This window comes from Podarcis vaucheri (assembly GCF_965113315.1).
Source record: "Podarcis vaucheri genome assembly, chromosome: 16".
Taxonomy (NCBI): Eukaryota; Metazoa; Chordata; class Lepidosauria; order Squamata; family Lacertidae; genus Podarcis; species Podarcis vaucheri.
The window spans coordinates 11,298,597-11,323,344 of record NC_138754.1 but is presented as its reverse complement, the minus strand read 5'-3'; the positions used below and the strand labels follow the sequence as shown (position 1 = coordinate 11,323,344).

Genomic DNA, 24,748 nt, shown 5'->3' with positions numbered 1-24,748 from the left:
CCTGCCGGGGGTTGCCATGGGTGCGGCGGTGGCGGCCGGGGGTCGGTGCCGGTGCTGGTGCTGCGGGAAGGGGCGGTGTCGGGCGGACCCGTGCGGGGTCCTCTGCCTGCTGCTTACGTACCTCAGTGTGGGCTACGCCGACTACGTCATCCTGGAGCACGTCCTGCTCCAGCCGGGCTTCCGGGGCAGGTAGGGCGCGCCAGCCCCGCAGGGAAGGGTCCCACCCCTTTCGCTCTGCACACGCTCAGGGGCACGGTGCCCTTGGGATGGCTCGGTTTTGTTCCTCCCCCTGTCAGCGGTTTCCTTGCCCCACAGTGGTGGGGGAAAGGAAAGAAGCCAAGCCGGAGAAGGGCCGGAGCTCAGGGGCAGGAGGAGGTCGCAGGTTCTGTACTCTGCACATGCTCAGAGGTGCTTTCCTCAGAGTTTTCTTGGAAGGAAAAAAAAGGGGGGAAAGTTTCGGAATCTGCCTCGAGCCATAATGTTGCTGCTGCTGTCATTGGACGTGTTTCCTGCCCTTCACCAGTATTTTGCTTAGGATCAACCCAGCCGACACAAAATGCCAGTGAGCAAACCTTCAGCTTCTCCAGAGCTCTGCATCGGTTTCGGTAATTCCAGGAGTGGGGTAGTGAATAACTACAAAAATGAGGCTGGATACTCATGGAGCCAACATCCAATCTAATTGCCTCCCCCCTCTTACTTCCCCAAGTTCTGCTTTGTGCAACAACTGGCCTGATGAAGAGGTTTGGTGGGCTGAAAGCTTGCTCACTCTTTTGTGACATTTTGGTTGATTCTAATATAAGTATTGTCTATTGGTGGATTCTGGATTCCTTACCCTGTAGAATGTCCTCCCATCAGATGTCAAAGAGATAAACAACTACCTGACATTTAGAAGACATATGAAGGCAGCCCTGTTCAGGGAAGTTTTTAATGTGTGACATTTTAATGTATTTTTAATCTTTGCTGGAAGCCACCCAGAGTAGCTGGGGAAAACCAGCCAGATGGGTGGGGTACAAATAATAAATTATTCTTATAAGGCAGCCCTGCCCTAGTGGGACTTTCTCCTGGATAAGTAGGTAGAAGACTGCAGCCTTACTTTTTGTTGGTGTTTAATAGAGGTACATTCTTTACTTTAGTGCATATATTTTGCAGGGCGCCAACACAGGGCACAGTCATGGAGGAGGAGTCCTTTAACTTCTGTTAGTTAAATAGACATGATAATGGTTATGCAGAACCTGTATGTTTGAGGAAGTCTACCACTGAATACTTGTCACTGGGAGATTAAAAGGTAAAGGGACCCCTGGCCATTAGGTCCAGTCGCGGACGACTGGGGTTGCGCGCTTATCTTACTCTATAAGCCGAGGGAGCCGGCGTTTGTCTGCAGACAGCTTCCAGGTCGTGTGGCCAGCATGACTAAGCCGCTGCTGGCGAACCAGAGCAGCGCACAGAAACGTCATTTACCTTCCCGCTGGAGTGGTACCTATTGATCTACTTGCACTTTGACATGCTTTTGAACTGCTAGGTGGGCAGGAGCTGGGACCAAGAAACGGGAGCTCACCCCGCCGCGGGGATTCGAACCGCCGACCTTCTGATCGGCAAGCCCTAGGCTCTGTGGTTTAGACCACAGCGCCACCCGCGTCCCTTAACATTGGGAGGTTACAATAGAGAAAAGGCTGTATCCTTCAGACCTTGGTGGTGGTATTTCATGAAGCATTTACCTGGCTGGTAAATGGATGTTGGGCTAGAGACATACACCTGGTCCAGTTCAGCGTGTCTGCTATGTTTGGGCACATGGATTTTCTTACAGGTCCTGAGCATGCCTTTTTTCTTACCTGGTGCCCACCTTTTTTTATCTCCCGCAGTTTAGCTAATTTCGGCTGTGATCCTAAACACACACACTAAGGAGTAAAGATTGAAAAACATGGGCTTTTACTTCCAAGAAACCATGCAGAGTCAGTTATTTATAGGCCAGGATCAGTAGTAACGTTTGACTTTGGAATTCTAAAACAGTGTTTTCCTTCTCCTTTACACCCCCAATGCCACCCTTCGAAAGTGGGGAGTATTAAAAACACAAAAGAAAAACATAAAAAAACCTCCACTGAGTATGTCCAATCATGGGGGGGCCTTTTGGGTCCCTGCCGTAATAAAATGTGAATATTCTCCCTTTCATGCACAAAGGTAATCCAAGACTTGCTGCATTAGTAAGATGATCCCTACTTGGCTGTCAGAATGCATTGTTTGCAACCGGATAATAACGAGTTTTTTGGGATAATTATGATGACGCAGGGATAGAATGGGCTCTCGTATTTCACTGAGTTAGCCTCTTGGATAAGCTGTTGGGAAAGGGGAAGGGGGGGGGAGAGAAAAAGAAAGAAAGTTTGCGAGATGCTGATGACCTCACTGCTTCCATTTGTCACAGCCTCTGGTGTCCGTTCCATGCAGTGGCGTTCAACTTCATTGTCGTGATGCTCTTGGCCTGTCACACGCGGGCTGTCTTTGCCGACCCAGGTAAGCCACCTTCACCCCTTACCTGGGCCCTGTCTGTGTCATCAGCTTCCATGCTTTGCTCTCTCTCAGTGGAGGTTGGTAGGACAAAAGGCAGAGGGTCCTACAACAGCCAGAGCCAGAGCCAGCGACAGGCAGGGCCAGCTGATTCTAGTTTTCTCCCATACTCCTCCTCCTTCCTGCTGAGTTCTTGAAGGGCAACATTGAGGGCTGACCGGCCACATTGGACTGCAAATAGGCAGGTTGGTGGGAGCTGGCCGAGGACAAGCTGAGGCTGGTGGGGCCTTGAGGATCAATCCATATCTGCTGCCTTGTGGGACCATCTTTGCGAAAGGAAAGGCTGAGGAGTAAACCTACACAAATCCGGAGTGGAGTTCCTAATACTGTTGGATGGTGTCTTTTATGCCTCCTTCCAGCAACTCCTGCAGTCAAGCTGGGGCCAAATGTTTTGCTTTGCTTTGGACCACATCAGCGAGGCCGAGAGGGGGGTCTTTTCGTCTGGGCATCCCAGCCTCTCCCCCCCCCCACTGCCCAGCCTCGTCCCAGTTGCCCTGGATGGACCGGCCTCCGCTGTGCACACTTTCTCTAACCAGTAACCAGTACACGGTTACCTTATGGGACTCGCTGTCCCAAAATGGGGTAATATTGGCCACAAGCTTTAATGGCATTTCAAAAATGATTTGAAGTACAATCCTGTGTGCTTGGAAATAATTCCCCACTATGGCCAATAGGAATTCCCTCACAAATATATGTGCACTTTCAGCTTCAGACAAATAATACAGGGAGGAAAGAGATTTATTTTATTTTTTTAAAAAAATTAAGCTGCCCTTTATCCAAAATCGGATTTTGGAGCAGTATGCAAATAAAAAAAGAAAATGAAAGCAGCCAATGATGCAATAAGATTAAGAGGAATAAAATCACCCAACTAGCTAAGAACAAAATCATTTAAAATACCTGTTCAAATGGAAAGCCTGGTCTGAAAAGAGTGCAGTGTCTACATGACATACTTTCTGTCAGGGAACTGACATCGGAGGGAGAGGCGAAGGGGAGGCTCCCAGATGATGCTGGCGAAGGACCCAGCAGCAGGGGGAGAAACAGCTCAGTAGAGGGGGAAGCCATTCAGCGCAACACCAGGGATGAAGGGGGGCAGACGGGGGAATTGGAGAGAGGGCTCCAGGACTCTTCACTGGACATCAGTGAGGAGAGCCCAGGTCCTCCGCTACCCTTCCCTGCGCAGAAGACTCCCGCGCAGTGAGAGGAGGAGGAGACTGGGTGTCAAACAACTTTTATGTTGGAAGAGGTTCAAGAAACGTTCACTGACGGATTCTGCCAGTGACTGAGACAGCCACGATGAGAAGGGGCTGTGCAGTCAGAAAGGTTTAACAAGGCAAATTAACCAAGAAAGGCACCAGCTTACGCACGAGTAACTCATACCTATTACACTTTCCTTGGGAAGGCATTTCATAAACAGGCAACTTCTCAGCAGTGCAGGAATGTCCCGTGGCTCAGGAGTCACTGTGCTTGTTTGCCTTTGCCATTCTACAATTCCATAACAGGAGCAGGGCCTCGATCAAAGCACCAGCCATGTCTGGAAAATCCCCCTGAGCCTTCAGGATTCCCTTGGATTCCATAAGTATCTGGGGGCAGGCAGACCCTCCAATGAGGGAATGTCAGTCACAGTCAATCCAAATCTCACTAGAGACTGATGCATCCATGTCAGCCTGGACACCCCCTCCCCCCCCCAGGTTCATTCCCAATCCACTCTAGCAAAGACTAGATCGAGAGTGTGATTTGCAATATACACTGGCTGCGTAATGTTTTGAGACATCCCGTGGTTGCCATGGCAGCCATGAATTCCTGAGCTGGACCAGATAAGGAGGATGCAGCATTGACATTGAGGCTCCCCAGAATTACTGTCTTTATGGTTAAAGACCATACCAGCTCAGACAAGGAGGTTGTTGGGCTTCAGGAGTTCTTTGTTCTGTCTCTGCAGCCCAGCATCGCTTCCCAGGTTTCAGAATTTTATGACTGCAACCCCACCCTGACCCTCCAGCCTGTGTCGCTGCTGTGCTGAGTACCCAGGCAGGCAAAGTGCAACAGGCCGGCACCCCGAATGAGAATGTAGAACCTTACATTTGGGTCCTTGGGGGCAGGATGGAGGGAACATCTCTTCACCTAAACAGCTGGGCAGCTTCCTGGTGGCAGAGGACACTGATGAAGGCTGCAGGGCAAGTGCAGTGACGGGAACTGTGTGCTCTCCTGGCCTCAGATGTCAGCCGCAACGTGACACCAGCAGCACCTCTGATCTGATACTGGGAACAAAGCAAGGGATGGGCTTCCTCTTCCGAATACCAGTTGCTGGAAGCTCTAGGAGAGGAGAATATCCTTTTGCTCAGGTCCTTCTAGAGGCTTCCCAGTGGCATCTGGTTGGCCACTGTGGAAACAGGGTGCTGGACTAGATGGGGGCACTTTTTTATTGTGCTGTTTACGAGTTGGCTGCCCTCTGTGAAAGAGAGAATGCTGGACTAGACCAGTGTTTCCCAACCTTTTTTGGGCAAAGGCACACTTGTTTCATGAAAAAAATCTCGAGGCACACCACCATTACAGCCCCGTGACGTCAGCGCGCAGCGTCACGCCGGGAGGGACATGAATTGCTAGCAAATTACATAATCACCTCCTTGAGGGCTGGCTCATCTTCTCCGAAGGCAGAACCCCATTAATTAACAGCACAGACTCACTCCATAGCCAAGACAAGGGGGGGAAACCTCAGTCATGCACAGTTATGCACATGTGGGGGCTAAATGAGGACAAAGACCGGGCAGAGAGCAGGGTTCAAATCACCCCACCTGGCCAGGACAATCCCTGGGTGCTCCCTTGGGCCACTCGCCTGACCCACCTCGCAGGGCTGTTGTTGCGAGGATAACACGGGGAGAACCACGCGCGCCCCCGGGAGCTCCTTGGAGGAGAAAGCGGGCGATGAATGCAATGCACGAAATATATGAGAGGCGACCAGGTTTTGCAAGTGAGGGGCCCCCGCCAGCCTCCGCTTCCAACACCCGGCGCAACGACGCCGAAGTTTCCCCCCGGGCTCGGCTCGGGGAGCAGCGCTGCTCCCCCCGGCTCCCCTTCGCCCTCCCGGCTCTCTCTGCCGCCCACTGGGGACCCCCCTCACCTGCCAAGTCCGGAGCACCAGTGGAAGTTGCATGCATGCATGCAGGGCGCCGCATTGCCATTGCATTGCACTGCACTCCATGCAACGCCTGCACGCATGCATTGCCTTGCACGCCCGCCAAGGGGTCTCCCCGCGGTCCGATGCGTCCCCTCCGGCGCGGATGCAGCATTGCAAAAATAAACACACACACCCCCGACGCAGCCCTACCTGGGGGGCAGCCTCCGCCGCTCCGCCTCCGCGGGGATCCCCGGGCTCCATCCTGCCGCCCGATCTCCGCGGGGGCGCAGGCAGGCTGCGCGGGGTCTGCGCGGAAGAGCCCCTGCCCGCCCGGACGCCGCCGCTGCGCTCATTCCATGGCCGGGAGAAGAGCGCTTCAAACAAAACGCCCGGCCCGCCAGGCCACGCTGGGAAACGTAGTTCGTGCACCCCGCGCGGGCGCGGAGCCCAAGGGCGAGGGGACTACGGATCCCGGCAGCCCCCGCGCCGGGGACGGAGGGGGAGAGGCCGGGTGCAGGGATGGAGGGACGGGTGGGCGAGCGAGTGAGTGAGTGGCAGCCGCCAAGCCTTGGCCGAGAGCCAGGAAGGGCCTCCCCGGAGGAGGAGGAGGGAGGCGCAGAGCGGGAGGGAGGGAGGGAACCCCAGGGGTCATCTAGTGACGGCGCCCCAATCGAAAATTTGACTTTTTTTAAAAAAAAAATCTTTCACATTTTTTGATTTTTCCCGCGGCACACCAGGCAACATCTCGCGGCACACTAGTGTGCCGCGGAACAGTGGTTGGGAAACACTGGACTAGACGGACCCGTGTCTGATTCAACAAGGCGTCCTGAGGCGTTCCCAAAGCAAAGGAAGGATTGAACTCTGATTAATAAGAATACACACAGAGGCTTGAACCAGCAAGACTCTGGGAAGGGTGCGTATAATAATCTGTCTGTCCCTCTACCCCTCGGCCCAGGTCGTTTTATTCACAAAAGACCTTTTTACAGAGTGTTCTTAGAACCAATCAGATTTCTTCTGAGCATTTCAACAAACCCCAGGTGGGGACAAAGTTAAACCACAAACACTAGTTAAGCATGCATACTTTTGGGGTAAATAAATGAAAACTACAAAGGAGTGCATTCAGCAACCCTGGAGGTCATAATCAATCAATACACATGATAAGAAGGATGGCCAGGAGGACAGTGATCATTATCACCTCTATGTGAGACCTGTTTCCTGGCCCTAAGATTAACATATCAGAAAAGCTACAGCAAAGAAACTGCCCACTGTCTTTGATGACCCAGGATGCCTGCCTGGCTGTGTACATGACTTGTCAAGAAAGAGAAATGGAACAGGGATGCAGAGGTGTGGGTTGATCAAGAATCATATCAAAATAGTTTAAACCCAGTCAACACAATGCCTTCATTGCTGACACAGATGGCTTACTCTATGCTTGTTATAATTCCTCATAGCAATCCCACCTGATCACTACAGCGTCCTTTTCGCCATTAGATGCCTTCTTCCCCAGCCCCTCCTTCCTATTTCAGTACCTTTTGCAGAATAATAAACAACTACTTGGTGTCCCCCACCCTTGCAAACAGAAGGGCAAACAGAGTCATTCTTTTTGAAACCATGAAAGTGGAGATTCCTGGGTCTCTCTCTGTGTTAGGAGCTGTATTCTAATCCTCAGTGGGGCACACTTTAGGCCACACTTATTGCCAACCCCAACCCCCCCATCTGTGATGCTGCCTTTTCAGCATATCCAATCAAAGCAGCTGCAGAAACTGGAGCTGCCCAGCTTTCCTTTGCTGGGTGTTGTTTTTCCACAACTGCTTGCCCGGATCCTGCTGAAGGTCGTTGCCTTGGCTTCCTTGGAGGTGTCATCTTACCCTGGAAGAGGGCCCTCGGGCCTGTGGATCTTTGCAAGTGTTTATTATGGGATCAGCAAAAGCGAAGTCCTTGATCATCTTTTGCCAGTGGCATTTGGGACAGAAAGCTGAAGTGGCATATTTGAAATTAATCAGCCTGCTCTGCACATTTCATCTTTTCTCTCTCTGTCTCTCCAAATGCAAAATCAAAATATTTATTGAGCAAATGTGCCTTTGTTGGCGTCACTGAGAGCTGGAACATCTCGATTGAGTAATGTGTCTGCATCATTGTTAGAAGTTCATTCTGTTCCCGTTTCTTGGAGTTTATTTAGTTCATGATATACTTTTGCAGGGTGGGAGGGAGAAGGAGAACAGCTCTGTTCTCTTGATCCTTCCACGCACATTCGGATTTTTCTGTGATTTGTTTGCTTAAAAATAAAAGAATTTCCTTGCTGGGTCAAAACTAAGATCGATCTAGTCCATTGCTCCAGTAGTGAGCTGTCATTCACACCAGGAAAACTCATAAGCAGGGCATGAGGGATAAAAGCCACTTTTACATGTTTGTCCCAAGCATCAGATGCTCAGAGGTAAACCTGGAGGTTCCATTCCTAAATATGGCAGCTATTAAAGGGATAAAAAAGGAGCCAATGATTGATGCAGACTTGGTCAACTGGCAGTGGGGAAGCACACAGACAAAAAGCATTTTTTTTGGACATTGAAAACAGCTTTTTGTTGCTGAGATAAGAACTGCAAAAACTGAAACGAGAAAGTTAACTGTTTTCTCTGCAGAAAAAAACGCCATGCTGGAAGTAATTAGTACGCCAGGGCTGGGAACCTGGACTGCAATTCCCATCAGCCCCAGCCAACATGATGGGAACTGGAGTCCAGCAACACCAGGAAGGCTGCAGGCTCCCCAGCCCTGCAGCACAACTCAGTGGGATCCCCTTGAGGCCTATTGGTGGGTAAATGCGATTAGTGCATGCATGTATTTACACCCACTAAACAAAGACAAAAGGAATGGTAGATAACAGGGGGAGGTTGGAGGAAGAGCATAAGTAAATGGGTGTGAAGTTAATTTCTTAATTTCTTCATCAGGCTGTCTCCTGTCTGTCTGTTGTGAGCCTTTTTTGAAAAACATTCTTTCATTACTTTTTAATCTGTTCTTTTTCCCAAGGAGTTCAGGGTGGCACATTTGGTCCCCCACCCCTTGTATCCTCACAGCAACAATGTTAGCCTGAGGCCATATTCACACCTTGTACTTATACAAGGTGTATAAGTTATACCACTCTTATACCACTTTAACAGTCACAACTCCCTAACAGCTGGTGTGTGGGGCAGCGCAGCAGCCGCAGCAGCTTTCCTGTGTGGCCGCCTGCCGACCCCAGAACTTCAGTTCTTCTTGTGGATATTTTTGGACACAGTATTCTTGGTCTGGATTGAAGAGAAAGCAGCAGAAAGGGCATTTAAAAGGTGTTTAGGGGGCTCGCCCCACTTTACATGATGTCACTTACGTGTGCTGGGGTCTGGAACGTAACCCCTGCATAAGTGTGGGGGACGCTGATGCCACCTCTACTGTCTCTGACAGTGATGGGAGAGCATAGCCATCAAGACTAGTAGCCACCAATAGCCTTGTCCTTTATGAAACAGCTCCCCACCATAAAAAAATCGATTAGATTTGACATGCTCCCACCCAGCCTTGCCTGTGGCTCTCTTTCAGGCATGGTCCCACTCCCAGATACAGCCATTGACTTCTCTGACTTGCGGAGTAGCGGCAGTGGCGGATCGCACAAGAACAGTCGGGTGAGTTGTTGCAAGGAGTCTGTACCTGGGGAGAGGGGAATGTGAAGCTGCCTTGCCCGTAGCCTAGAGGTGGGGAACCTGTGGCCCTCCAGATGGGGGCTGGATTCCCAACTCCCACCAGCCTCGACCAGCATGACCAGGGTCAGGAATGGCAGGAGTTATGAACCAGCAATGCTGTGTTCCAGCTGCACGCTCCTCACACCTGCCTTAGCCCAGTGATTTGTCAAGCTCAACACCATCTAGCTGCAGCTGGTTACTTTAATTCTCTGGAGCTACCTTGCATTCAGGGACGCAGGTGGTGCTGTGGGTTAAACCACAGAGCCTAGGACTTGCCGATCAGAAGGTCGGCGGTTTGAATCCCCGCGACGGGGCGAGCTCCCGTTGCTCGGTCCCTGCTCCTGTCAACCTAGCAGTTCGAAATCACGTCAAAGTGCAAGTAGATAAATAGGTACCGCTCCGGCGGGAAGGTAAACGGCGTTTCCGTGCGCTGCTCTGGTTCGCCAGAAGCGGCTTTGTCATGCTGGCCACATGACCCAGAAGCTGTACGGTGGCTCCCTCGGCCAATAAAGCGAGATGAGGGCCGCAACCCCAGAGTTGGTCAAGACCGGACCTAATGGTCAGGGGTCACTTTACCTTTACCTTTATCTTTACCTTGCATTCTGACAAGCTGCCGGAGAGGTAAGCGCCTTGTCTGCTGTGAATGCAAGGCATGCAGACTGAGGCCCCATCGGCACTGTGTTCAAATCCTACCACTTTAAGCTATCACGGCTTCCCTCAAGGAATCCTGGGGGTTGTAGTTTGTTAAGGGAACTGAAAGTCCCTAGGAGGCGTCTATTCAGCCCACAGAGCTACAGTTCCCAGAGTTCCTTGGGAAGAGGGATTGACTGTTAAGCCACTCCAGGAAGGGTAGCTCTGCGAGGGGGATAGGGGCCATGTAACAACTCTCAGCATCCTTAACAAACCACAGCGCCCAGGATTATTTGCTGGAAATTCAAAATGGTGACACCCCCAAGGGCACTGTGGGAATCACAAAATGGTGGCTCACAGACCCAGGGCAAGGTCTCCTGTAATATACGGAGCAGTTTACAGTGGAAAAACAACATCAACAACAAATATAAAATTACTGAAACAACATCTTCAGTAGAATGGCACCAAAGAGCAACAGTAATAGATTCCAGCTGCTTCTCCTCTTGTGGTCTCCAACAGAGCAGAGTTTCTGGGACTCTGAGTCAGATCACCCCTCCATCCCACAGTCTTGCTTTATATATGCAGCTCCCGTGTTTATGCTTTATATATACAACTCACAGGATTGCTTTCTATAGACAATTGCAAACAGTGCAGGGAGGCTGTGGCTTGCTGACCTTTTAAATTTCCCACCATGCCCCAGGTGCAGCTTTTGCTCGGGGGCATGGTGTGAAATTAAAAGGGTGGCTGAGTCCAGCCTCCTGGTGCTTCTCAGAGCAGTGCTTTCATGGCAGGGAAAGGCTGACAGAGCCCACTGATGGAACCAGCCCTGGAGTCAGCCCTGAGAGGGAACAGGGTTTTAGGCTAGGTGGGATTCGGGCCTGATTCAGCAGGGCTCTTCATAGGTTCTTACGACGTTCAGTCTGCAGCAGTCCAGTCCAGACAAAGGTTTACTCTCTCAGAACTTAGACCCCTTGTGTGCAGATGAGGGAGGCGGTGTTAATTCCATTTGATGGTTTCTTGCATTTGCACCCTGCACTTTAACCTAAAAGGCTCTCTGGGCGGCTTACAAAAATCAGCATGAAGGTGGCCCCTGCCCTTGGGCTTCTGTCCAAAAAGGATATGTCAGGCAAGGAAAAATGGAATGGGAGGGAGGAAGTGAAAGCAAGCTCAAGCACCATCAGAAACAGAAGCAGAGCAGGTGACAAACACCTTTTGGTTCCTCTGCCATCCTTTTCTTTGCCTCCCTAGAGCAATGAGGACTGGACAGTGTGTAACCGCTGTGAGACATACCGGCCGCCCCGGGCGCACCACTGCCGCGTCTGCCACCGCTGCGTGCGCCGCATGGACCACCACTGCCCTTGGTGAGGATCCTGCCATGGAGGGCCTGCCTTGATCTGTGTGTGTCAGGGTTCGATGATGCCTTTTGCTCCCCTTGCTTCTTCCCCAGAGAAGAGGGCTTCCCATCTCAGTCAGTGGTATGACGGACCGAGTGAGACAGCATCAGCCTCCCAAACCCCATCTCCTCTTTGGGAACCAGAAGAACCACCCTTTTTAATTTCAACTTGAGCTGTTGTCCCTAGGGAGTGGGGGCGTGGGGGTGGAGGAATGTGGTTCAGTTTGCATATGAAGGTGAACATCCCCAATTCCCATTTTCTGAAATGATTTGTGAACCAAAACACAACCATCCTTCGAAATTCACACTATATTAAAAAAAAATGAAAAAGAAATCCACACTTCTCCAAATTTTGCATGCTGGTTAATTACCTATTTGTTAGAAATATATTTGTCTACCACTGTTCAGTAAAAGCAATAACAGTAGAGTGGTTTATGACAATTGTCCATGAAACCATACGATAAAATTCATATAAAATGTTAGAATCAGAAAGCTGCTGGCTGTTGTGGAAAGATGGATTCTCAATTGTCCACCTAAATTGAACGGAATGGAAAAGTGTCCAGCAGGCATTTAAAGTTCTCTTGCCTGGGCAAAAATGAATGTACTAATGTGTGCATGCAAATATATGTGTTAGTGAAAATTACATACAGAGCACATTATATTAGTCAATATTGCTTTGCAGAAATGACTGTATTAGGGAGAAATTGCATATACAAATGTGTATGGTAGGAGAAATTCACAGGAAAAACGCTGATGAATTTCCATGAGAATTTTATTTTATTTAATTGCAAACTGATGTGGAAATGTAGAGAGCTGAATGGAAGATTGGAGAAACTCGAGAGAAGCCAGAATTGACAGCTTCATCTCGTTCCTAGTTGTCCAGTTTTCTTTCTAACACGCTCGAATGCTCTCTTGGTAGGATCAACAACTGCGTGGGGGAACTGAACCAGAAATACTTCATCCAGTTTCTCTTCTATACAGGTATGTCAGGAACGTGCCACCAGGTCGTGGTTTGGGGGAGGAGTTACTGTGGAGGGTGGGGTGGGTCCCAGGACATTGTGGTTAGCAATTTACCTGCCTGCTTAATACCCCACTGCCGCACGGGCCCCTTCTTTGCCTCCCTAGAACAAAAAACCCAGGGTTTAAGGTTGCGTTTGTTGGTTGAGCTGCCCTCGTTCCTGTCCGAAGAGCACTGTGGACTGAGGGATTGCGGCGACTGAAGTTGATCCAGCCCAGTTTACTAGATGTCCCCTCTGCTTAATCTCTGGAATCAAAGCTGCGATCCCTGTATTTCCCCACTAGGGGCTGCTCTTCTCCAAGGCACACAGTCTTCCTCTTCCTCCTCACTGTAAAACTTGGAATTGTTCTCAGCGTCTGACAAGTTTCTTTGTCTCTTTGAGGGCTGAGAGTCCTTGCTTGCTTGTTTACCTGCTTAACTTTTAATGCCCTTCGTTGCTCCCAACTCACCTCCCACCATCCGAGTGATTCATAGAATCAATTAATCATAGAAGAGTTGGAAGGGTCATCTAGGTTCATTTCTTCCTTCAGCCACTCTCCTCCTTCTGCCTTCCTACCCCTTTGCTCCTTTGCCAGGCTGCCCCCTGCCAATGCCTGACCTCCCCATCTAGGTCTAGAGCTCCCTCCCAAGACAAAATAACACTTTCCTCTCTTGACTTATCAAAACCTAACATTTTTTGTAGAGCAGGGATAAGCAACCTTGGACCAGAGCAACCTTGACCCTTGGCCTGATGTCAGAAGCCCTCTTCAAAGGATCAGTTCAGACCTCTGGCAATAGCAGCCTGTTCCTCCCTGGTAGACTTCTGGGAGGAAGAGCATGGGGTCAAGAGAGGGCGGGGAGATGGGTGTCAGGAGAAGGAGACAGGGGAGTCACAGGGAGAGGACATTTTTAACTTTCGATGTTTCATTGTGTTTTTAATATTTTGTTGGAAGCCACCCGGAGTGTCTGGGGCAACCCAGTCAGATGGGTGGCATAGAAAGAATTAAAATGTTACAGTCATACCTCGGGTTGAAGTAGCTTTGGGATGAATATTTTTGGGTTGCGCTCCACGGCGACCCAGAAGTAATGGAGAGCGTTACTTCCGGGTTTCGCTGCATGTGCAGACACTCAAAATGCTGTCACGTGTGGAAGCAGCAAATCGCCGCCCGTGCAGACGCGTTCGCTTCAGGATGCGAACAGGGCTCCGGAACGGATCCTGTTCACATCCAGAGGTACCACTGTATTAAGTTGGAGTGGTCCTACCCACCGCCAGAATGCAGCCCCTGACAGATTGCTCCCAGGAGAATGTGACTCTTGACCAAAATAAAATGAACCCCCACTCCCCACCCCTGCTGTAAAGGGTTAGGCTTAACCCCTCATTCCTATTCACTGTCTCCTTTATCTCCTGTTCTTGCAAGTTAGAAGTTGGTCGAAAGTTGGTCTCCTAAGGCATCTGGAAGTTGAGCAGAAAGCCTGTTTCCCCACCCAAAAAACCCTTTCAAGCTTCAGCGCTGTCCTGACCATACTTAGGGATTTATGACATGTATCCCCGAGGGAATGAAGAAATGCACAATGCCTGCGTTGATAACTCTTTTTCCTTTTCGTGTTTCCCCTCCCTCTTGGCCTTCGCTGACCTGGTTCTCCCGGCCACAGGCTTGGCCAGCCTTTACGCCATGGGGCTGGTCTTGACCACCTGGCTTTGGCCCACGGACAAGAGCTCAGCCGGGAAGGCCGAAGGAGCCGAAGGAGGCGTTTCCAACAATCGCATCCAGATGTGAGTCCCACTTCTTCCTCCTGCCACCAAACTAAGGATTCCCCCCCCCCCCCCCCGTTGCTGGGGCAGGGAGAGTTCTAGAGACCCTGTAGATGCCTCAGTTCGGCCATTTGCAAAAACAAAAGAAGAAGAAAGGCGAATGAAAGAAAAGAAATTGCCATGTCACACAGTTCTTGCCAAGAACAGCTGGAGCTCCAGAGCTTTGGCTCAGTGCCAAGGGGAGGGGAGGAGGCTCCATGCTGGCTTTTCTATAAACGAGCAGCACACCCTCCCTCCCTTTCCCCCTCTCTCTTTGGAAAATGGGAGCAGCCGAGGGTAGGGCGTTGTCCCGTTGTCCAGCCCCCGCAGCCTCCTCGCCTGCTTCCTCCTGCTTAGGGTCTCTCTGTCCACAATAGTTGGGGGTGGGGAAAGGCTCCCCCCACCCCCGTCGAGGGCCGCATTCCCCTTCTGCCACGGGCTATTTATTTATTCTGTTTCACTTCTGAATCGCTTCCTGTGAACGTGACCTCAAAGCGATTTAAGCAGCGAAGGCATCAGCGTCAGAACAATTTCATGTGGAGAAGAAACGGAAAGAATGGGTTATACCCCGTTCGAGTTCTCCAATTAATTAGGCATGCCTAACGTAGGCTCCATCTGCACTCTGCATTTGGAGCAGTATCATACCACTTTAACTAGTCATGCTTCCCCCCAAAGAATCCTGGGAACTCATTTGTTACGGGTGCCGAGATCTATTTGGAGACACCTCTCCACCCCCTCACAAAGCTACAGTTCCCAGAGTGGATTAACAAGTAATCCCTCTTCCCGTGGAACTCTGGGAATTGTAGCTCTGTGAGGGGAATAGCTGTTTGGAGGTGCCTGGTACACATGTGAAGCATAGCTCAGCCCTATTTAAAAAAATAGTCCAGTGCCCTCTGTTGCCCCTCCGGAAACACAAGTTGGAGTAGTAGTGTTCCTAGTTAGCAGACTGACTGTACTTTTCCCTTTCCTCCTTCTAGCGCTCACCGCATCATCTTGCTGGTGGAATCCATCCTCTTTGGCCTCTTTGTCACAGTCATATTTTATGACCAGGTTGGTTTTAAGGCTTTCAGCGGGGGACGGGACTTGGTTTTTTAATTGTTTGGCCACCTTTTTAGTTTGTCAGCCATTTATTAAAAATGACAGTAATGCCCCCCCCCCAATTATTTTTTAAAAAATTGTTCCAAATCAATAGATTTTAAAAAAAGTTTATTTATATGTCGCCTTTCCACACTGAGCTGGGCCCAGTGTGGCTACAACACTTGCTAGCAAAACGAAAAACTTTGTAGGGAGGGAGAGAAAGCTGTTGTCAAAATGCATCCATAAATTGAAGCAAGTTTAAAGAAAGCAGCAATTTAACAACATTGGAATGGATTCAATACTAGAAATAATCTAGACATGAATATGCCAGCACAGAGCAATTTTTTAATATTTTATTTTACAAGCAATTAAGTTCCAGCTGCTGGCGCTGGGCTGATTCCACTCCAAAGAGCCTCAGCAGCCTGTCTAAGACACAGTTCAGAGAGGGAAGGGTCTTCTCACTAGGCGTGCAGCTGGCTCCCTCATCTCTCCTCTGGAGAAGATTTAACAGCAGCAAAAGGGAGATGCTGGGGAGGGCAACAGTGGCAAGTCCTTTCCCCCAGCCTTCTTCCAGTTGCTGGTGCTGGTTTTCCTGCAGAGGGCTAGAAGAGAAACCGTGTCCATGGCACAGACACTATCAAATATCAACAGCTGCATGGAGCTGCCTTGTAAAGTGTCCAATCAGTGGACTGCGCAGCCCAGGGTGGCTTCTTTTAATTGGCAGTGGCTCTCTCCGGCCTTGGCAGGGGTTGTTGCTGTAGTGGTGCCTCGCAAGATGAAAATAATCCGTTCTGCGAGTCTCTTCGTCTAGCGGTTTTTTCGTCTTGCGAAGCAACCCTATTAGCGGATTAGCGCTATTAGCGATTTAGCAGTTTAGCGGCTATTAAAGGCTTAGCGGCTTAGCAGCTAAAAGGCTATTAGCGGCTTAGAAAAAGGGGGGAAGCGAAAAAAATCGCAAGCCCATAGGGAAATTCGTCTTGCGAAGTGCATCGAAAAACGGAAAACCCTTTCGTCTAGCGGGTTTTGCATCTTGCGAGGCATTCGTCTTGCGGGGCACCACTGTACGTTGGAACTGGGGAGGGTGGGAGGGACTTCTGCATGCCAAGCAGTGTGCTGTACCATTGAGCTATGAGCCCCACTGAGTATAGGGCGCAGATTTTTGCTGGTTGGGCCCTCTATACTGTGATCAGCAGTGGTTTCCCAAGGTCTTGTTAGATCTTACTGTGAATCATGCACATCAGGCTTGCATATTTATTGAGATGTTTCCATTGCTTTATTGTTTGTGGCTAATTTTTGTTACATTTTGGTAACCATTAGAGTGAATTATGTACGTTTTTTGAGGTTGCATGTAGGGCTGGGCGACATCTGGTTTTCAGCATTGTGATATATCACCAGCTAAACATCGCAATATATTGATACATCACAATGTCTGAAATTAGGATGGAGCTATGTAGAGGCATTGACTGGCTTCACAGTTTTTCCTGCATCGTGATTTTTGTATAGCAGCCACACACAAATCAGGATTTGCGATATATTGCCAGGTCAAAAATTATGAGAATCACATAGGTGTAGCATTTATGTTTGTATTTTTGTATTGTCGGTATTTGAGTTCGTGTAATTGTGTGGTTGTACGTGCATTATAAATAATAAACTTTTTTCTTTAATTTTAAAAAAATTAAAATTATGAAACCGTTAATTATGGACTTCAAACTGGTTTGGGACAATATATTGATATCTCATCCAGCCCTAGTTGTAAGCCACTTTGAACAAGGTTCAACTGTGGGAAGGCGGTATACAAATAGAGAGCAATGAAGCATCAGGGTTGTCACAGGGTGTTGTTCAGGGACTGGGGGGGACTGGGGGGGGACAGGTGGGCAAGGTTTCAGATTTTGCCCAGCACCTCCTGAGGTGCCAAGGATAACCTTCCCCCAAAAAAGATGCACCAATGGTGGTGCTATTAGGAGAAAGGGAATGTTAGTATCGCATGGATCAAAAGACAGACACAAGTGTGTGTGTGTGTGTGTGTGTGTGTGTGTGTGTGTGTTTGTCAAAACATATCCAGCCAACCCTCTAATGGCCTAATGTGCATCACTTCTCCCAGCTGGTCTCCATTATCACGGACGAGACCCCAATTGAGCAGCTGCGCAACCGGCTCCTGAAAGAGGCACGGCGGGAAGTCTCGCATACGCGGAAGCCCAAGATCGCTCTCCTGCGGGAAGTCTTTGGCCGAGGTAGGTCTGGGGTGGTGATGACTGGCATATGTCCTTGCTGGTCCATTAAAGTAGTGCCAGGAAACCAGCGGCCCTCTAGATTAGGCAGAGAGAACCTCCAGATGTTGCTGTGCTACAAGTCCCATCATCCCCAGCCGGCATGACCATAGAATCATAGAGTTGGAAGAGACCACAAGGGCCATCGAGTCCAACCCCCTGCCAAGCAGGAAACACCATCAGAGCACTCCTGACATATGGTTGTCAAGCCTCTGCTTAAAGACCTCCTAAGAAGGAGACTCCACCACACTCCTTGGCAGCAAATTCCACTATCGAACAGCTCTTACTGTCAGGAAGTTCTTCCTAATGTTTAGGTGGAATCTTCTTTCTTGTAGTTTGGATCCAGCGACGCTGGGAGCTGTAAATCAGCAACACCTGGGGGACCAGACACACACCTGTATCTGGAAGATGCTGAGCTTCAGCTCCCATCGTTCTGTGCCATCGACCATGTTGGTTGGGGCTGATGCGGGCCGGGGGTCCATCCTCAGCCAGAGGGCGCTGGATTCCCTGTCCAGGCATTAGAGGCAAGTGTCCACGATGAGCTGTGTTCATCCAACCCTCCTTCCCTCTCTCTCACCACCTAGGTCTCGTCATCTGCTGGTTCTTCCCGTGCAACTGCAGCTCTCCGTCAGCCAGCGGGTCCTCCTACAGCTACTTGCCCAACTACGACGTGTGACTTCCTGGGCAGCTCTCTCTTAGTGTTCTCTTTCTGTTGGTGGAGGCAGAGGTTCCGTTCAGTTTCATTGGCCACCTTCTGTGGAGGCAATGGTGGCTGCAGTTTCCTAACGTTTTCCCCCAGGCGGGGAAACGGTTTCCTCGGGAGGGGAGTGTTTGCGTGTGTGTTTTTGTGTGTGTGCTATAAGTGTTGATGCTCTGCATCCCAATGGGAACAGAGCATGCTCTCCCTTGAAGTGGAGCTCAGCAGGAAGTCCTCGTATTTCGAACTCTTGGCTTAACCTGTGTAACACTCAGAATTGGGGTGCTGCACACAGCAGAGATCACTCTCAGAAGCGGCCCTTAATGTATCTTGGGCCCTGGTGTGAAGCATGTGAATTTGAGCCCCTTCCTTCCTTCCTTCCTTCCTTCCTTCCTTCCTTCCTTTCTGCCTCACCTTGCCTGCGAAGGCCGTATTTAAGCCCTGCGTCCTTTACCAGGTTTCCCAAAGAGATCAAGCTCTGGCCTATCAAATAATAATAATGATGATGATGATGATGCTGGCATTAGCCTCCTACTCTGGAGAGCTATGACCTCTGCCCACTAGGGACCCCAGCTTTGCTTTTGCTCACCTGATTTCAGCCCTGAGGGTGGCAGTGGTTGGTACATGCTTCCACTTTCAACGTGCTTCAGCCTCTGATGCTCTGCTGCGGACTGGAAGCACGTCGGAGGCTGATGGTGAACAGCTGTCCCAGAGGAGGGAGTACCTTGTATTAGCATCCCCTTGGGGTTTCCTTTTTCAGAGGGCGGGGGCTGGCTGCCCTCCAGTGGATGTGACCATGGATAGCTCAGGTGGGTGTTAAGAGCACGCAGCCGCACCTCCCCACGCTACACCAGCCTCATCCAGGATCTCTGCTTATCCTTCGGGTTTGCTGTGAGCGTTGTGTGTATGTTGCCTTTCAGCACATTCCCAGCAGTTCTTTGAGCTTTCTTGAAACATAAGAGTCGGAACATCATGCTTTGTGGTGCGCAGGGACTTGCTGCATCCTCCGCTTGAGGAGTTGTTCAGGAGCTTTCTGTCATTTTGGTGTCTAATCGCTGGGGGGTTCCTTGTTTCCTTTGCTGGAGTGGCCCCCACCCCAAGGTTCCCCGGAGGCCTTGAAATTAAGAGGCTGGGTTTCCAGCATCATTTGAGCTGCTCATTAACTGGAGAAAAGGGAGGCCCAGGGCTTTTTTTCAGCCAGAGCACACACGAGCGCGGTTCCGGCACCTCTCAGGTGGATGACATTGCAGGCCAGCACCTTTCCACCTGCTTCTTGCCTTTACGTACTTCCGAGAGGCCCAAAATGAACATTTCAAGTCAAAAGTGAAGCTGGCCAGCGTGTGAGTCTACATTTTTTTTAGATCTATGTCTCCACCTGGCAGCAGTTGGTCAAGCTATGGGGTAGGGCCAATTCGTATTTCCATGTTTTCAATCCATCTCCCGTATAGTGGCAGCGGGCTTTAAGCTTTCCAGCCAGGCCTCTGCCGTTACACGTGGGCGTGTTTGCACAAGGGCCCTTCCAAGCTGCCCTAGCCATCTGCCTGAATCTAAAAAAATGAGGGGGCACATTTATTTGACCTGTACGAGAACCAGGGGCAACCCCCAAACCAAACAGCTTGCTGTAGTTTTTATCACCTCCGTGGATGGTGAACACTGGTGTTGTCAAACAGGCATCTGTCTATTCAAGGCTGCCCCGAGTCGCCTGGCGACTTACCGTAACAACTTCATGGTGAGTTCTGGAACCTATTTTTTTTTTTGGGGGGGGGGAGCACCGGAGAAGCCCTTTTTAGTAGGGGGCAGATTCTCCCACCCCTAATACTTCAGCAGAGGGTGGCGGCCCCCTCTGAAATAATTACTCCCTGAAACTCATCTTAAAATGGCAGCTGGTATCCATTTGAGCTTGTAGGGCAGAATCTGGGAATCCTGCAGGAGACGGAGCCAGAGGCAATGACAGGCAGAGCTGCAACCAATGAGTGGCGGAGCCAATGGAGTCTAGTTTTGTCCCCATCCTTCTCCTGAGACTGAGGAGGAGGAAGGTGACAGGCAGGGCCCCCCCTTGGACCGGCTGTAAGTAAGAAGACAAGCAGGCTGAGGGTGGCTGAGAGCGGACTAAGGGTTGTGGGGCAGTGCCCCATTCCCCTGAATGGAGCAGCCTCCACTGCCTTTCAAAGCACAAGAAGCCTGTCCCATTTGATACCCATTGTGTCATGTGTTTGTCCCACACCCCCGACTTGCTAATCCTACACTGCTGCCCTTGGGTTGGGTGGTACTTATCTATTTATTATGTCGCCTTATAGCCCAGGCTTCGGTTCTACTTCTCAAGGTGGCTAGAAATATATCATGCTATAATAGAATATTATTTTAAGTATGCTAAACGGGTAAAGCAACTAAGCAGCAGCACTGCAACCAAAAGCAGAAAGGAAGACCTCTTCTAACACAATGCCCTGTGCGTGTGTATTGTCTGAAAGCAAAGCATGCCTTCTGTTTCAGAAGTGTTTTGACCCATGTGCAAGTTTAAACGGCAAACTAATCTAGCCAGGTTCATACAACGTACAGCAATTGGTTTTAAAAAATAAATAAATCAGGTTGCAGCCTTACTTTCAGCAGAGTGCTACAACCTGGGGAGTCAGTGTGAGACACCCTCCCCCAGATGTTGCTGGTTTCCATATCCTATCCACTCCAACCAGCATGGTTCGTGGTCAAGGAATGATGGGGGTAGTAGTCCAGCCACATCCCTATACTGCAGCATTCTCATTCCCCCACTCCTTTCTACATGCTAATTCCCTGTGCTCTGGTCTGTGCTAGAATGAGGCTTTTTCTACCACTATCTCCCTGATGCCTGACCCTGCTATCCATCCAACTATTTAAAAAAGCGGGGTGGTTTTCGCTCAGACTTGGCAAACAAGTTTTGAGCTGCGAACCTAACTGCGGCATGATTGGGGGGGGGTGTGGTGAGGAGGGGAAGAATGTCTCTGGGATTTAATTGGGATAATTTCCTACCCTCTAATGAAAGTCTAGACAGCCCCAGATGCAAGTGTCAGGAACTGGAGGGTGAGCGATTGATTGCCCCCGGTGCCCTGCGGACAAAGCAACTCTGGCTGTGGATTAAGTCTTAAGTGTTCTGCCGCTTTATTTATTTTCTCAGGATGTGTTTGCACTGATGCTTCGTTTAATAACAGGATGCCACTTGTTCTCTTTGAACCAAATGTGATGCCTGCCCATCTCAGAGATGAGCAGCTTCTTTTGAAAACCCCACAGACGATGGGTCTTGACATCTTCCCGCTCGAGAGGGTGCCAAGGAGCAAGGAATCCGGCAACTGGAGCACATTTTGCTGCCACTGCTTTTTTTTAAAGCAAGGTTCCAGTCCTCATTGCTGCAGAGAATAGCCAATTTTTTGACTTAAAAGAAAGAGAGAAAGAAAATACCTCTCACTCGGGAATCCAGTGCTCTGAAGGAGAGTCTCCTCATTTCTTTGCACAGTTATCGGATTCCCAAAGTTAAGACTCTGCTAACCCTACTCTCAGAATAGTCTCATTGGAATTAATGAACACAATTGACTTAGATCTATTAATTTCAGTGGGTCTGTCTTGAGTAAAATTTAGTCTGTTCTCAGCAGGGGCACAGGAGGCAGAGTTGTGGCACTACTGCGCACTGGGGCAAGGCAGCAGCGGGCTTTGCCACCATCCCAGCAAGGACGGTGCCGCTGCCAAGAGAACACTGCTGCTGCTCTTCTGCCCCCTTTGCATGCCTTTGCTGCTTGCCCCACTTTTGGTCATCTGCCCTAGTATTGCGATTTGTGTTTTGCAGCTTTACTCTTCCAGTCTCTCCACCACCCACTGCCCAGATCAAAACCTGTGCAATGACTCCCTCTGAAAAAGAGATATTGCCGTTCCTAACATTCCTGCATTGCAGGGGGTCGGGCTAGATAACCCTCAAGGGCCCTTCCAACTCTTAAGATTCTGGGAGTCTAAATTATTGTAGGTCATTTCATTCCAGTTACATCATTTCATTCCAGTCGCACAGTTTGGGAACTTCTGTTTTGTTAGTGCAAAACTCCAGACTCTCATCGCTGAGCTCTCTTCTGCTGGTGGCACAGAGGAAAAGCTGCCTCCAGTTGCCTGTATAAGATCCAGGCTTTTGCATCCCTTTGTTTTTTTTCTGCTGGGCCTAGTCTTCAACCAGCCACCCAACACCCTGAACTTCTGATAGATGACAGGTGTGAGACTTTGGCAGTCAAAGCCTTCCCTGTCCTCCCCCTGCTGTCTAGAAACGTGTTGTTGTTTTTCCTAAAACAGCATGTATCTTCAGGATATAGAATCCTTTGCTTGTGTCCTGCAGTGGTGTTGGAATCTTAACACAGCTCTCGTGGCCCCGGTCTCTTAACCACGCACAGCTTGAACGGCATCTTATATGGAGGCCAAGCACAACTGGGAGACGGGCAGAAAGTAGACTGGGATCAGCGGGTAGCTCTCTGGATGACCTTGATTTGGCAAGGGCTTCAGATTCCTGACTGTTTAACAATGGCAACAACCGAGAAGTCCCTTCTCCCTTCTCAAATTAAGCTGCCGAAACAAAGAAAGAAGGGGAGACTAGGAGTGGGTTGGGGGGAGGGGTGCTGTGAGCTCAGTCTTGATGTCAAAAACAGAGTCCCAGGAGCAGCGTCTGCGTTCACGCTCGGTGCCCTGTCCCTGAAGTCCCCGCCGCCCCGTCTGTAGAGGAGCAGTTAGCTTTCTTAAGAAGTCATCTTCGCTCTCCCAGTTGTGAATGTGAACATTGCACTCAGGTCCTGTTTGCAGGCTTCCCCTCGAGGTGTCTGGCGGGCCACTGTAAGAACAGGCCGCTGGCAAGGAGACCTTTGATTTGATCCAGCGGCCTGTCTCTTCTTATTTTGCTGTGCTAGTGGGGATGCAAACCTGCCTTTAAAAAATAATAATGCAGCAGCAGATTGGTGGAGCTGCAACAACAATGGTCTCTCTGTAGGAAAGGGGAGGTGGGCCAATCTTGCCCTAGTCGCTGACGCCACAGACTTGCTCATCCATGCATGCTCAGCAGCCATAGCGCCCCAGCGCTCACTGGCATGTATGAATGAGCCGTCGCAGGTCTAACTCGACAACTGGAGGGACCATAACACCTCCAGTGCAGTGTTAGCTAGCTGGAGTCCAGCTGCCTGTTGAGTATGCAGTCATTTAAGGGCTGATCCGCAGAAATTTGTGCTTGAGGGGAGGGGGGGATGGCCATAGACAGGGGCCATTGCCACACTTCAGAAATGTGTGTTTTGGGGTTGGGGGCCCAAAGGGGGTGCTGCTATGAAGCCTGACCCTGTTGCAGCCTAGCAGTATTATAACATAACGGGTCATCTCTGTATGTATTTGCTCTTTGTATTTACTGCAAGGATTTTTTTATATATAAAAACATTTCCTCCTCCCCTTCTCACTGAATTCTGTTTGAATTATTCTTATTTATTTGTGGCTCGGTTGTTCCCCCACAGCAGGCACAATCAGTTCCCCTGGCCCTCATCCGATCTTAATTTTAAAATCTCAGCCGGAGAGGCTAACCGTTTCTGCGTTCCTCCCCATCCCACACACCCAGATTCACCACCCCCTTCTAAGACCAGGAGTGGAAATTGCAGCCTCTGTACGGGCTCTGGAATCTGAGCCGGCAGCTCCGTGGCCTTGGGAGATTTGGGGATTTGGAGATGGGCCCAGGAACCTTTCAGCGCCTGGGTGAGTCAGAGAAAAGCGACGGAGGAGGTGAACGTCTGGAAAGAAGATTTGAAGAGGCAGCAGGAAAACATGGAGATGTAGCAACGATCCTTCTTCTGGACCTCACCTTTGGGGACTCCTTCCTTTTTTATTTTAAAGCCTGGAACCCAAATTTTTGCTCTGCCCGTAGGTCCAAGTAGCAGAGTAACAAAAACAGCTGCCGTGCAGGCGTTGGGAGGCTACGCCTTAAAGGAAGAGGACTTTGCCATTAGGAGGTGACGGGAATGGCCAACTTGTGAACGTTGGGAAATTCAGGACAGACGAAAGCATTTCTTTACACAACACTTAATGAAACTATGCAATTTGCTCCCTTAAGAAGTGATGGCCACCAATTTGGATGGCTTTAAAAAGAGGATTAGACACAATCTTGCAGAATCGGGCTGTTGATGGCTCCCAAACACTGTGGCTGTGTTCTGCAGTGGCGTAGCGTGGGGGGTGCAGGGGGGGCCGGGCGCAACACCTGGGGGTTAGGGTTAGGGGGCGCAAATCCATGGGTTAGGGGGCGCAAATTCACGGGTTAGGGGGCGCAAATTACTTGCCTTGCCCCGGGTGCCGACAACCCACGCTACGCCACTGGTGTTCTGCCACTACCGTTGGAGACAATATGCCTCTGAGGATCAGTTGCCAGGAATCACAAATGGGGAGAGAGTTGTTCTTGCACTCGGGTCCTGCTTGTGGGTATCCCACCAGCATCTGGTTTGTCTGCTGAGAGAACAGGATGCCGGACTAGATGAGCCACTGGCCTGATCCAGCTGGG

At 50.1% G+C, this 24,748-nt stretch overlaps 1 protein-coding gene across 1 annotated transcript; it reads left to right on the top strand.

Moving 5' to 3' along the window:
* Positions 1 to 23,667, top strand: LOC309520559 (palmitoyltransferase ZDHHC3-like). The gene is made up of 9 exons (XM_082202497.1): positions 1 to 189; positions 2,417 to 2,505; positions 9,236 to 9,318; positions 11,254 to 11,366; positions 12,318 to 12,379; positions 14,049 to 14,169; positions 15,165 to 15,237; positions 17,366 to 17,495; positions 18,116 to 23,667. Exons 1-9 carry the CDS (start codon positions 17 to 19, stop codon positions 18,205 to 18,207), a joined length of 936 nt encoding a protein of 311 aa, XP_082058623.1. The 5' UTR covers positions 1 to 16; the 3' UTR covers positions 18,208 to 23,667.
* Positions 23,668 to 24,748: the final 1,081 nt, after the last annotated feature.